Source organism: Bidens hawaiensis, unplaced genomic scaffold (genome assembly GCF_021521415.1).
Source record: "Bidens hawaiensis isolate Kalapana, Puna unplaced genomic scaffold, B.hawaiensis_p1.1 tig00020885_1, whole genome shotgun sequence".
Lineage (NCBI taxonomy): Eukaryota > Viridiplantae > Streptophyta > Magnoliopsida > Asterales > Asteraceae > Bidens > Bidens hawaiensis.
The window spans coordinates 49481-63892 of NW_027493212.1; the positions used below are offsets into that span (position 1 = coordinate 49481).

Genomic DNA, 14412 nt, shown 5'->3' on the forward strand with positions numbered 1-14412 from the left:
TACCAAATGACAATAATGCCCTTAGAAATTGGGTCCGTCAATATTGTTTATTAATGTTAGTTGTGTGTGTTTAAGGGTAAACTTGAAAATTAGCTAATAAATTTTGCAAGTTGATATTTCTAATTTGACAAACAAAAAAAGAAATATGGACACTTTAACAGGACGGAGAGAGTAATAAGTAACTTCAAATAGTTTGGGCTTTAAATAGAGCAACTATATCTTTTCACTAGGTTGCATATTATAAACACTTATGATTGAAATGCTCGGCTGTTCACTCTCGAGTTTGATACCAAACACGTTCTTGCATAATTGTGTCCTAGTCCTTAACTCCCTATATAACATTTAGAGACAATATACAAATCAAGTTTTTGACGCTGCTAGTGGAGAGCAGTTTTAGTTAGAAAAAATCATTCTTATTATCACATTGGTTGTCCTTTTTTGAAAATCCCCGCATATATTTATTATTGGGTCTCAATACCTCTATCAATTCTAAAATCCAGGACTTGAATTCATGTCCTGTCATTAAACTTTCGACCCGGCCCTTTGTAGAGGCATGTGTGATTAAGGACAATTGTCGACTATGCGAGTATGACATTGATATACCAAGCTTGAGTCATGCAACACCCTATAACCCAATTCATTTCATTGCAATATTAGAGAGTGCCCCCAAAAGAGAGCAAGTTGCTTTTGGACACTTATGATACAAGGGTCATACCCACCATATGATTCATCTCTCTTGTTAAGTCGTACTCGCTTTTGGCTTACATGTTAGGTAATGAAAGAACATTAAATGACAAAAGTCTAAATTGGGTTTTAATTAATTGTGTATGGTAATAAATTTTTATTGTGGATTTAATGAAGATTTAAAGTAACTAATAATATATAGAAGCATCAAGTTGGAGATTAAATAACTTATTAGGTATTGGGTTGGGATCGAAATAGGTACGAAAGGACTTTCTCACCAAATTAGTTGATCAATTATTTCCCCCGATCTTCTCAGAAGCTAGGTATATAATATATATGCATGCATTGACAAATTAAAGTAGATATTGCAGGTTTCAAAAAGCATAATATTTGTTCATACATTTTTGTTGAAAAAGTAAACACACATTATTATTATTATTATTATTATTATTATTATTATTATTATTATTATTATTAGTAGTAGTAGTACTACTACTACAACTATTATACATATACCGAGCCAACGAGCCATGGAACGGGCTTGGTTTGTTTTAATACACTACATATTTTAAACTTTTATATTTCTAACCTTATAATTAATATAAACTATTTCAAAAAAATGTGATTAGTAGTAGTCTTCTCATAATTTTGTGGTTTTTTTACGAACCCTCCTCTATGTGTGTCAGTGTGTGTACGCGCGTGTGTTCAAATCCGTTTTATCTAAAATGCATGTGTTAAGTCTAGTTTGTGGATTAAACTTAATTGGCACACGCCCAACATTTTTTTCACATAAATCCAAACATCATGTCATAAATATGAACCCAAAACGAAATGAATTTCATGAGTTGACACAAACACAACCAATTTAACCCGAACATATCCTTTTTTTGGATGTTAATATTCTAAACTACTATTTAAAAAGGAACAAGCTTATATTAAACCATTAATTTTAAACTAATAAAGCTTATATCTAGGGCTATAAATGAAATGAACGAACACGAACAAGGCTTCGTTCATGTTCGTTTGTTAAAGAAATAATGTATTCACGAACGGTTCGGAACACTTATCGAAGGAGATTTTGTGTTCGTGTTCGCTTGTTAAGGATATGAATGTGTTCACGAACGGTTCACGAACACAAATAAAATTGACGGAGCCTAGAGATTAAGATCGATGTATTCATCAATGTAAATAATGAGAAAGAGAATGAAAACAATGCAAAAATAATGTGAGAATGTGGTTTCCTATTTTATGTTAGAGGTAATAAATTAAAACATTTAAAATGTTTCGATAAAATAAATAAACGTACAAAAAACCTTCATGAACAACATATACAAACGAACATGAACGAACGTTCATGAACACATTATCGAACATTCACGAACACAATTAAACGAACGGAGGCTTTATTCATGTTCGTTAATGTAACTAATCGAATGGAATTTCTTGTTCACATTCATTCATTTAATAAAAGAATGAACATAAACGAACTTCCTGGCTAACGATTCACAAATTGTTTGTTCAACGTTTAATTCGTTACATCCCTACTTATATCTCTTTTTATCTATCAAATTTTAACAATAAATACCCGATTCTATTATGTTACGATATAAAATATCACTTTTAATGTACTTTTAAGGGATAAACAGGTGAACACGTCAGGTTGACTTGAACACGATATGTTTAGTTAAACGTGTTTGAGTTCCGACCTAGGGTCCTAAACTAACCCAAACCAAACCTCAAACTAAACTCGAAACCGTGTATTTGGTGGCCAATGTCAAATTAATTCATACCCCCAATTATGGAATGACGTAAGCATTTATAATCTTTCTGGGTCAACTATCTGCACATGATTTCGACAAAAACCCAGACGTATGCTCTTGATCAAGTCAATGAATGGTGTCAACGCGGCCAATAAAATTGCATAAAATATTAAAAAAGAAAACAACTTTTGTTTATGAACTACAATACTCCCTGTGGAAGTCTACTTCGGAGGGTGAGTTGGTTTATATTAATCCATCCTCAGTAATTAACTAATTATATTGTTCCTTAGAATATCCATTTAGATATCGATAATGTAACATCACAAAATATACTTACCGCTAATTTACCATGGATTAATTTCGGTGACAGAATTATCAAATTCAATTTGTAAACGTTTTAGTTATAATTTGTGACGATCAATATGAAAGCGTTCATCAAACATCATCACAATAGGCCATTTAGAGACTAGAGTAATAGTTGGATTAGTAAGACGTCTATGACCCAATGCGTATTGTTTTAGTAACAATATATCAGTGACTAAAAATCAAATGGTCTTTGTAGACCATGCTTGTGCTTCTTTGGGGCTACGCAACAATTACTAGCATAAGTCTTAGGTAGGAAGCCAAACCTAATTATTCAATGTCAACAAAATGTTAGTATATCAAAAACAAAAACAAAAATAATGTTTGATCATAATTATGTGACCTCTAATCTACAATATTAGTTACTACTTTAACCATAAAATCATAAAAAACTTATAGGTGGTGTTAACGAGATATAATAAAATATAAAAACTTATGCAGTTATAAACATTTTATATTGCAGTAAATTTAAATACATGGTAATTATAATTTGTTGTTTACTTTAATAGAATCATATCTTATATCCTTTTCAAATTGATATCATGAGGCTCAGTAATCAGTATGGAAGAACCTTCGACGGCAAAGATTGGGTGGACCACATGATGGCGAATATTATGGGTTTGTAGAGGGCCCATGATCAGAAAGACGGCCCATAAATTCTAAACTTACTAACACCAATCTTACTTTGAACTAATGTTTTATCCGGCCAGGTCGGATAACGTGTTGGGTAGGTCGAATTTGTTTATATACACGTCGCTTTGCAGTTGTGCACAAATGTGTGTTTGGTTGATTAACATTTAAAAAATTAAAGTATTTAAAAAGGCATTACCTATTAACAAAGCAAATACAGTCGTAATACTAATGAAACCGGATTTGAACCTGCGACCCACTCCATCAGTGTTTCAACAAATAGAACATCAACCACCGACCAAAACAACATATTGATTTACCTCCCAAATAATTTATCTAAAACCTAAAATAGGAAGTTTAAGTTTGTGGCACCAACCGTCACTTTTACTCTATATAGGTTGACTGGTTCGGTAAAGTTGATCAAACATCTAGTAGTACAAACAATTTGAAGCCATTCCCATAAATAGTCCCACTTGGTGTTAAGGTTGGGGGCTTGGGTTAATTACTCATGTTTAATTAATTAGTAACTCCACTTGGCATTTCTAATTAGTTGTTAATTATATACTTTGAGGTAAGACACATCGAACCGAAGAACAATCAAGATCGATTCTTGTAGTAGGTTTCCGTACATCCCGTTTGTAAGACTTAGTTTTTTTATATTATGCGTCAAGTTAAATAGCTTATGTTTTAGGATGATAATACAACTTTTGATTGTCACATCACATGTTATGTACAAAATCATAGATAGCATCTATACGTAGTTTCTAACAACATTGTGTAAATCAACATGTTGACACCGAAACACTAATACATGAATTTGGTGCATAATTCACAACTTTTAATGCATGATGTAGAGATCATGCTTAGATGATTTAAATCTAGCTTTCTCGACTATTATCATTCGCGGTGGTTGCTACAATACCCATGATATACTCAATCTCCTCGGATATTTCCTTCATAGAAGGCCGGTTCGCTCTTCTTTCCTCCAAGCAACTCATTGCAAGGAACCCGAATGCTTTCATAGCATCAATATCCAACGACGATGCGTGTGTCTTAAGCACCGGGTCAATAGCATCCACCAATCTTTCCTCCTTCACTAGTCGTTTAATGTAGGCAACCAAATTTACATCTTCTGCCGGTCTACCAAAGTCTATAGCCTTTTGGCACGTAAGCATTTCCAATAACAATACTCCAAAACTATATACATCACTCTTGTCAGTCAGCTGATAGTTCCAATAATACTCAGGATCTAAGTACCCGAAAGTACCTTGTGCACAAGTCGTCACATGGGTTACATCCGCCTCGGCTAGTCTTGATATACCAAAATCTGAGACCTTCGCTTTCATGTTGTAGTCGAGTAAAATGTTGCTTGACTTCACGTCGCGATGGTAGATAGGGGGCGATGCAGAGAAATGGAGGTACGCAAGCCCCTTAGCAGTGTCACGAGCAATACCTAACCGTTGAGTCCATGTTAAAGGTTGTTTATTCTGATCATGCAAGTGATCGAAGAGGCTTCCGTTCGGAACATACTCGTATACCAGAAATGGTTGTTCGAGTTCCACACAACAACCTAGGAGATGGACAAGGTTCTTGTGGTTGACTTGACATAGGATTCGAACCTCGTTTAGGACTTGATCAATGCTTTTGGTGTTCCCAAGCTTCGCGCATTTAACCGCCACTACCGTGCCATCCTCCATCACACCTTTATATACTTCTCCAAACCCTCCAACACTAAGAAGACCACTTGCTGAGAAGTTGTTAGTTGCCCTTTTGATCTCTTTGCTTGTGAAGATTTTGGCTAGTGTTCCAATACCACTTGCCCCGATAATCTTGTCTCGCTCACGAGCAAGGCGTTTTCGTGTGGATTTTATTTTTTGGCGGCGGATAAATATCACCATCCCAGAAATAGTCGTTAAAAATACCGTCCCACCAATGCATACGGTCGATGCAACACGTACAGTCCGTTTTCTTCTAACCTTTTTGATATCTGCAAAACCATATTCAATAATTAACATTATATATAACATTTGGCCTCTCATACTAACCAATACTGTCCGTTTTTGCTCACAAATAGCTCACAGATTTGTTTTTGTTGCCCGAATGAAGACTTCCCAGTTCCCAGGAGGTACCCATCCAGGACTAATCTCACTCGATCACACTTGACTGTGGAGTCCCTTACTCATCCACAGTCATTGTGTCCAAAACGTGTTGGTAAATCTAATGTTATGTATTATTTAAGAACTAACATCTTTACTGTCCACGGCCGACATGAAATTTACCTAGGCTGTATCTAATTACCTACCCTTAACACATTGGCCGGCGGCTGCATTCCAGAGAAATGCGGACTTACAAACACACCTCCGCGAGCCATCAAGAGCCGCCCTGCAAGTAGAGGTCGAGTCAAAATGAGCCTGTTTCGTACACGGTGGCTCTGGTGGTGGAGCCCACATCAACTCGACACTAGGCTCCAGCCACTTATCAAATGGCCAGGAGCTGTTTAGATTAACAAAGCTTTTGTAAGCCCTGCATCGATCCATGGTTAGACGGAGTGCGAACAGGTTTGTAGAGCTTCCTTTATAATAAGAACAACAACGTGGGGACTTCATACACACCGACATCCAAGGTGAGGCGTTTTCATAGGCCCGACAAGGACTTGTGGGAGTGCAATCCATGGAAAGTGAAGACATTGTTTCCGTACAGTTGAAGAAGATTATAGTGTTGTTCAAGGATATTGTGAAGGGTAAGTTTGGGTCCAGCTGTATGCCCTGGGTAGGAAGATCAGCTGTGACGCATGTGTTCGGTAAGAAGGGTGATTGCGCGATCACTAGTCTTTGATCCTTAGGGGAGATTGATATGATCAGGTAAGTGTTATTGAGCGTGTCAAACTTCAACACACCCGTGTCACACCTGATCTTATAGGACGGGTGGCCACATGTAGGTGCGGTGCTGAGTGGGTACGGGACTGGTGTGGTCCCACGACTTGGGCAGCGGATAGCAGCCACATGACAACCGGTGTGTGCTATCAAGACCGCCATGATCAGTACCAACATTCTTACTGGCATGTTAAATGCTGTTAGAATGAGGTGACAAGAAGTAATATTATTATTGTGAGTATTTGTAGGATTATGAAATGTTGTTAACCAAGTCTTTCATGTGAGCATATATACGTGTCACCTCAAATAATGGACACAGCTCCAAAGGGTTGTTGAGATCCAAAATATGATTTAGGGATGGAAGCCTGTTATGATCTCCAAACACTTTGGAACTAATCTCCATATATGCACAAAATAATATATGAAATAACCGAATGATATATGAACTAATCTCCATATAAGCAAATAACCGAATTAACCAAACCGAACAAATAACCAACCGCTAGGTTAAGCAACAACCAATTTAACCGAAAATTGTGGGTCGGTTTTGGTTATGGTGTGTGTTATAACCAAATTAACCGAACTGAACCGAAAGTCTTCAAGAAGGCTTGTTAGTTCATGTGATCTGAGTTTAAGGTATCAGAACAGTAGAGCTAATAACCTGCGAGCTTACCGAATACATACTTTAAAATCGATTTCAGCCCAAAATATTTAAACTTGAAATCCGTTACAATAAAAAAGTTGGTTAACCAAACCGAAACCAAGAAAAACCTACTAATTGGTTGCAGTTATACACAGAAGTTATTCATGACACTTCATGTAGTCGGTAACTTAACCGTCATTTGAACGAAGGAACACAGCAAGTCTAAATCCAGTTTTATTGACATATGTACAATAATTTGAGAATCAGTTCCAATAGTAAATAAACCTTGGAAACTTTAAAGAATGATGATGATCACATGCATACATGTAAGCAGACTATATAGTATATACATATGCATATTCATGCACTCTTGACCTCAATGATAGAGCAGCGACTAACCTAACAAAACTTTCTAGCTCTGGCTCTCTAAAAGCATCAGGTAAGTGACTCTGCGAGTAGAAGTGTGTGCCACCATCCACACGCAACCACTCTCGGTACACACCCATCTAGTGCGACTTGAGACGGAATGTTACGGTCTATTACATCTCCCAGACCCAGCTGCAATGTTCACAACGTGTCCAAATTTGTTATCAGGATAATAAATCATTAATGAACTCTGTTTAGGAGTGTACCTGACCATACTTGTTCCATCCCCAGCAAAACACCTTCCCATCTTCAGAAAAAACAAAGCAAAATAAATAAGTAAATTCAAGCCATTTGACATTCCAATCAAGTGTCAACAAAGTTTGTAACAAGCCAGTATCCCACAATACATACCTGTTACAACTGCACTGTGTCGGGCCCCACATGATACAATTCTTGCATTTTCGTTTTCAAGACTCGGAGCATCCAAAAGCCGTGGCAATGTCTGGAAACAAACCACCGATTAACAACTACACATGATGCATACTAGAAGAATTCAAGAGAGAATAGGAAACAAACCACAGATTAACAACTACATATTATGCATACTAGAAGAATTAACAAAGGATAAGGGATATTAATAAACAAGTTGGTGGCAGTCGAGTGCTGCAGCAGTGACATTGACGTGGTAATTTACATAAAGAGAATCGTATGAGGTTGTTGTGGCTCTGTTTTATATACCAACACAAAGATTAAAAAACACTCTGCGACAGTAATTTAAAAGAACCACGTCAAATCGCTGATAAAAATGAGCACGTTGCGATGGGAAATCAAGAATTTTATGAAACATTATAGTTTATAAGGTTTAATAAAAAAACAAAAACTGTAAAAGAAACAAAGCCTTGATGCAGCTTTTTGGCTTGTACGTTTGTGCTTCGAAGACTTGTATAATGTTTTGAATGAAATTTACACCAAAACGTAGATAAAAACAAGCACATCGTAATAGCATATTTGGAATTTATAGAACATAGTTATGTAAAAATGCTAAACCGAATTTTGGTCGGCCCAGAAAAAGAAATTGGAAAAGTATATGGTTTAAGTAGCAAGTCCCACTTAAAATTGAGTGCATCTTCATGAGGGTGCTATATGTAAACTTAGCTCAAATGGCTTGTACATAATGATTTGACGTTGTGAACACTGAATTCTATATGTTCACCGACCATCAAAATTAATATTAATGATATATATAATTACCTCGGCTTGATCAGTGCCAGTACCCAATTGACCAAACTGATTCCCGCCAAAAGCATACACGTCACCATCGCCTGAAATGCAGATTGTATGCCAGAGGCCTGCAGAAACGCCCTCTATGGGGATGCCCAGCAACGATGTCACACATGTAGGGCTTAGCTCATCATCGGTGCTTCCTTGCCCACACTACACAATGAGAAATATTCACATCAATATGAAACTAGAAAAACACAATCAACAAACAGAAATCTAAAGAAAATAGATGTAATTAAAAAATATATGTTTTATCGCCTTCAATATAGAACTTCATCTTGAACATTCAGTGTCCCTTTTCTTCATCATTTCTACCTTACCTACATGTCCGTTTTGCAGAGCAAAACGATTAAGTTGAATCTACACCAATTTTAGAACAACTCGACATGGAAAACATCTTGGTTTAAAAAGGTGTACGTAATGTGCGAGGCACACAAGGAGGTTGGAAAGGCACCTCGTGTGCCTTTGGGGCAAAAGTTGATCACAATTTCTGATTGTAGGTAAACAAATTAAACGATAACTTGAAAAGAAGAAGCAATCAAAAAAGAACAAGGAAACGGACGAGTTTTCTTGTTTATGTCCGTTTGTATAGAAAATGAATGTGTTCATGTTTGTCAAGTTTCATTTATTAATGGTATAAATGAACGGTTCATGAACGTAAACAAACAAAAAAGAATGAATATAAACAAATATAACCAAGCAAACACCAATTAAAATTTAAAAGGTATATGTGTGCATCAATCTGTTGGGCCTAAAAGATTTATAAGACTATGCTAAGTTGTAATGACTAATATTCTAAATTCATAAAACTAGACTAAACTGTATTGGACCTAAAAAAAGTTAAATGAACATATGAACAAACAAACGAACTTAAACAAACATAACCGAACAAACTTAAAACATACATAACCAAACAAATTTAAATGAACAAGAGACACGTGTTCGTGTTCGTTTGTATAACTAAATGAGCAAAAAAATTTGCTCATGTTCGTTTGTTTTGTTTATTAGATAAACGAACATAAAAGAACTTCCAGCCGAGCGGTCGACAAACGGTTCACTAAACAATGATGTATAAAAACAACCAAATTGGTCAAAGTCGGTCAAAACTAAGATCCGTAGGACAATGATATATAAAAACAACCATATTGGTCAAATTAGGGTTTGCAGGACACTGATATATTCAAACAACAAAAAGGATGGAAAAATTTAAAACTTTGCATGAAAAAAAGTTGATTAGTTGATATAAAACAAATGAGAGAGACACAGCTTCTGGTTGTAAATAAAACTTAATGGGGTACATATGGCAACGCCTCGCGTACATGATGTGCATACCTCACACTTTTTTAAACCAAGGAGCACATAACAAATAAACACAAAACAAACTATAAAAATTTGATACCAGATACATATGACACCTGGCAACTCCACCAATCCAGGAAGGTCAAGAAACAAAAGACTTTAATAAGTATATATCATGCACCATAGAAGGGTAAAAGCAAAACATGTGTTCAAAGAATTGTAAGAAGATACACACAAAACAAAACAAAAAACCAAGAAAACAAGTAAGAACAAAATACTTTGAGAACAAGAGAGCTTCACCTGTCCATAAAGTCCCCAACCAAAAGTCATCAACGCCCCTGCATCTGTAGACGCATTATACAATATTAAAATCCAAGTTTAACAATAAAAACGACAATATCAGTTAAAAACTTACCTGTAATTACAGCGCTGTGTCGTCCACCACAGGCAATTCCTTTAATATAACTTCCAGGGACTCGATAACCCTCCATGGTAACCCTTGGAAGCGATGTGGATCTATCTTTTCCCGCTGATGGTGTGGCAAGACAAGGTATAGGGTGCAGTGACGACACCATACGTATGCGGGATCCCAAACCTAACTGCCCCTCACCTCCATAGCCCCATCCCCACACCTGCCCTACATCTAAAATTTGGCAAATGTTACAATGCATTCAAAATACTAAATAATTACTAGTGTGGTCTAAAAGTACCTGATAATGCCAATGTATGTCGCCCACCAGCTGCAACCGTGGCTATCCTGACACCTGGATTCAATGCAACCAAACATGGTAAAGCTGACAGAGGCTCATCACCAGATGATGAGCTTTCAACCGCTTGTTTGGTTGATGACACGCGTCTCCTTTTTGTACTTTCATCCCCAATGGCTTTACCGTCTACACCTGTAGATCTTGATCCTTGTTGGCGAGGGCTCACTGTAAATATTATTTTTTTGGTCAATGAGCAGTTACTATAAACTCATACATCACCAAAATAGTATTACTACCTTGTTCTGTTAAAAACGCATTGTGTCTCTCAAATGGATCTTTCTCTTGATTTTGATTCGTGTTTGAATCACCAACGACTTTCCCGGATGGGACACACTCTTTCCATCCCCATGTGTATACCTCTCCTGCTACTGCAGACAAATAGGAAGTTTATAAATAAATAAATATAATGAATCTAATAATCAGAATTACTGATTCGAATACAGATAGAAGTAGTGGTACCTGTTACACAGACACAATGTGCCCAACCGGCTGCAGCTCTCACTAATGAAACTTCATTCGGAAGAGGGAAAGGTTCTGGTGTTTCCTTAACAAGGGCATGTAAAGAAACTGCAAGTTAGCTTCTTATATATAAAACTTGATATATAGTTTGAAGTAGATGAAGCTGTATTGTAATACCCCATGTTTCCCTGATGTCACATAGCTTTGACCAAGATCATCTGTTGATCCCCATGTAATCAGCTTCCCTGTGTCTGGTTAAAGAAAGTTTATATCAACTATCAAACTTTATATATGCTCATTAAAGATAGCGATGAGATGGGTAAAAGTTCCGATACCAATTGAAATCACCTATACCAAATGGTACCAACACCAAAAGTATGAAAACACGAATGCTGATACCAGTACCGATTGTGTTCAGTCGGTACCGGTACGTAGGGGTGCAAACAAGCCGAGCCACCCGTGAGCTACTCAAAATCAAATCGATAAAAAGCTTGAAACGAGCCAACAATTTTCGAGCCCGAGCCTCAAATAAAACTCATTTAACTAATGAGCCCAAGCTTGAGCCTAGTATGAGAAGCTCGATTAGGCTCGTCGAGACTTAACGAGCCTTGTGTATTTTTTAAGTTTACCTCTTATGGACTTCTATGTATTAATTTCACACTGTACAGCCGAGCTCAAGCCGAGCCGAACCTTGGCTCATTTAAGGTACCATACGAGCTCAAGTCGAGCTTCCACTTGTTAAGGTTTATCTCAAAATTAAAAAAATATAATAATTTAAAGCATATGCAAATTAATTGATAAATAGTAAACGAGCCGAGCATGAGGAAGCAACTCACGAGCCGAGTTCAAGCTCGAGCTCTCGTAAGTCAAAAAACAGAGACAAGAGATCCAGATTTACTACATTTTGACTTTTAATTGCAAATGCGATTAAAATCAAACCCTAACAATTAAACTAAAAATTCATAAACCAAATGAAACAAATTAGCTAAAAAACGAACAACCTGAAATCGCCATCGCAAATCCGCACCCGCCGCGGCAAACATCCGTCCAAAACCTACCGAAATCCGCGGACTGCGGCAGCCTAACTTCCACCGGCGACAATATCGGCGAGCGTTGCGGCAACGCGCCGGGCAGATACCCCCACATATACACCGATTTCTCCGTCTTCATCTCCAATTTCATATCCACGTCACCATCCCCGTCACCATTCATTTCTAATTTCTCAAAACCCTAGCACAACCTAACCACCTGAAACAAACGCTGAATTGACTGAATTTGTGGTAACAATGTGTGTGCCTGAAGATTACTGTATTTATTATTATTATACTTATGAATATTATTTTGTGTAATAATAATAATAATAAAGTGTTAGTTGTTCTAAATTGAAGCATTGGAATAAGAAGAGAGGCGTACCAATTTCGAGAGGAAGGGTGTGCCACGTTGACACCCACGTTGGTGTCTGTCCACGTGGCGTCATGTGAGCCGAAGGATGCGGTGAGTTATTCTCAGCCACGAATTTGCAAGAAGTTTCTGGAAGGTCGGTTTTGAAGCTCATGATGAGTGTGGTTTCTTGGTTGGCCCATCTATATTGTGACACGTGTATTTTTAAATATTAATTCACCTAGGGAAATTTGAGTTTAATCAACATGTCTTTCTATCATTTGCCTTTGAGACATTTGGTTTTCTGGCTCCAGAGGCTGTGAAATTTTTTAGTAGGGTTCAGCGCGTCATACACGGAACCTCTTCAGCTTCTAGGTCTCAAAGCTTCGTTTTTAGCAGGATTGGCTTTGCTGTTCAAAAGGGGGTTGCGGCGCAGCTTGTTGCCCGTTTGCCTGCCACTTTATTGTAATCGTTTTATAGTAAATTATATAAAACTTCGATTATTTAACATACTCTTTGGAATCAGAATAGTTTTCTGAGACAGTCAGATGGAGACATGTGTCTAGTGGAGCTCTAGCTGTATGTTATTTTATGTTTTTAAATAATTAGAAAACTTAACTAACTCACCAACAAAGTATTGGATTTGTAGAGGTTTAAGCCTCGGTTTTAAACCCGGTTAGTTGGAAATCTTGAAGTTACATAGTGCCAATGCAGTATGAACTTTGATTAGTCATTAATACAAAATTAAAACTTTATACGTCTTTTCACTATAGCACTTAACCAATATCATAGGTGTGATCATGAGAGAGAACAGGGTATCCATATGGATACTATAGCACTTAACCAATATCATAGGTGTGATCATGAGAGAGAACAGGGTATCCATATGGATAACACCACCTCATCCTATATGGTTAAAGTGCATGATTTCAATCAATGGCAAATGTGCCAAATAAATTGTTTCATGGTTAACCATTGAAGAATTAAAATGAATTAAAAAAGTTATAGAGTATTTGCGCGTAGGTGTTGTCAGTAATTTTGTGGTTTGTAGGTAATTAAGGGTAGAAATGGGGTGACAACACATGATTGATCGATACATGGGTAATACCATGGGTGCTCCTTCCCCCCTCAGGGTGACGTGTTGTGTATTTGAAAAGTTTATGATACTAACTAAGGTAATCAACAACAAAGAAGCAACCATCAACACAATCCTTGATGATTCAAGGATGGCAAGTGCTTTGTAGGGTTTGTGGCTATTGCTAAAACATCCTTCTTTATTTATACAGCCTTAAAAAAATATAACGGAAGACATGAGAGGGTTGACTTTCAAACCGACCTTAATATTTTATTAGAGAAAAACTATGATTTGCCTCTTGTGTAATATCGAAGGGGGCGCCATTAACTCCTGAAAACTAAATTTCGGGTATTGTACCCATGTGTTTTTCTGGCGGGCACACTATGCTTCTTGTCGTGTAATTATTTGTTAAATGACCAATATACTCTTTATCTTCATCTATGAATCCTAACACAAACACAAACCCAAAAAATCAGGGGTTAATAACCCAAACCCAAAAAACACATAAATCTTATACAAACATACAATAATAACAACACAATCATCATCATCTTCATATCTTTATCAAGAACATCATCTCCACCTGATGCGGGGATAAAAATATGTGCATTAAGCGTCTAATTTCGTGTGTTTTAATTAGTTAAATATTGTGAACACGAGTACTTTGAGTGCATTTGTGGTTACAGGTGTGCGGAGCGTAAAGGAGCGAATTTGGAGCATTCATGATGGAGTGGAAATGAAAGTAATGATCTATAATAGGATAGAGAATTGAAACACGAAGACGTGGCCGCAAACGGGGAGGAAAACAGAGTTGAAATGAAGATTTTATGAA

The 14412-nt window shown here is 36.9% G+C and overlaps 2 protein-coding genes across 2 annotated transcripts; both read right to left on the reverse strand.

Annotated features, from left to right (window-relative positions):
- Nucleotides 1–4289: 4289 nt before the first annotated feature.
- On the reverse strand, nucleotides 4290–6673 carry LOC143561885 (wall-associated receptor kinase-like 20). Its single transcript, XM_077049850.1, has 2 exons — nucleotides 5740–6673; nucleotides 4290–5424 (listed from the first exon to the last, which is right to left on the reverse strand). The coding sequence occupies exons 1-2, from the start codon at nucleotides 6497–6499 to the stop codon at nucleotides 4316–4318; spliced, it is 1869 nt and encodes a 622-aa protein (XP_076905965.1). The 5' UTR covers nucleotides 6500–6673; the 3' UTR covers nucleotides 4290–4315.
- A 547-nt stretch (nucleotides 6674–7220) lies between these two features.
- On the reverse strand, nucleotides 7221–12397 carry LOC143561903 (ultraviolet-B receptor UVR8-like). The gene is made up of 11 exons (XM_077049868.1): nucleotides 12127–12397; nucleotides 11303–11376; nucleotides 11126–11210; nucleotides 10903–11034; nucleotides 10610–10831; nucleotides 10315–10542; nucleotides 10200–10243; nucleotides 8571–8753; nucleotides 7731–7821; nucleotides 7586–7626; nucleotides 7221–7511 (listed from the first exon to the last, which is right to left on the reverse strand). The coding sequence occupies exons 1-11, from the start codon at nucleotides 12335–12337 to the stop codon at nucleotides 7389–7391; spliced, it is 1434 nt and encodes a 477-aa protein (XP_076905983.1). The 5' UTR covers nucleotides 12338–12397; the 3' UTR covers nucleotides 7221–7388.
- Nucleotides 12398–14412: the final 2015 nt, after the last annotated feature.

Excerpts from the sequence above, each read along its gene's own strand:
- LOC143561903 (XM_077049868.1), bottom strand. The coding sequence starts at position 12,337 with ATGAATGGTGACGGGGATGGTGACGTGGATATGAAATTGGAGATGAAG. Across the intron at positions 10,832-10,902 it reads TGCGTTTTTAACAGAACAAG|TGAGCCCTCGCCAACAAGGA; the intron begins GTAGTAATACTA and ends TAATATTTACAG. Across the intron at positions 10,244-10,314 it reads ACACAGCGCTGTAATTACAG|ATGCAGGGGCGTTGATGACT; the intron begins GTAAGTTTTTAA and ends ATGCGTCTACAG.
- LOC143561885 (XM_077049850.1), bottom strand. The coding sequence starts at position 6,499 with ATGCCAGTAAGAATGTTGGTACTGATCATGGCGGTCTTGATAGCACAC. Across the intron at positions 5,425-5,739 it reads CGCCGGCCAATGTGTTAAGG|ATATCAAAAAGGTTAGAAGA; the intron begins GTAGGTAATTAG and ends ATGGTTTTGCAG.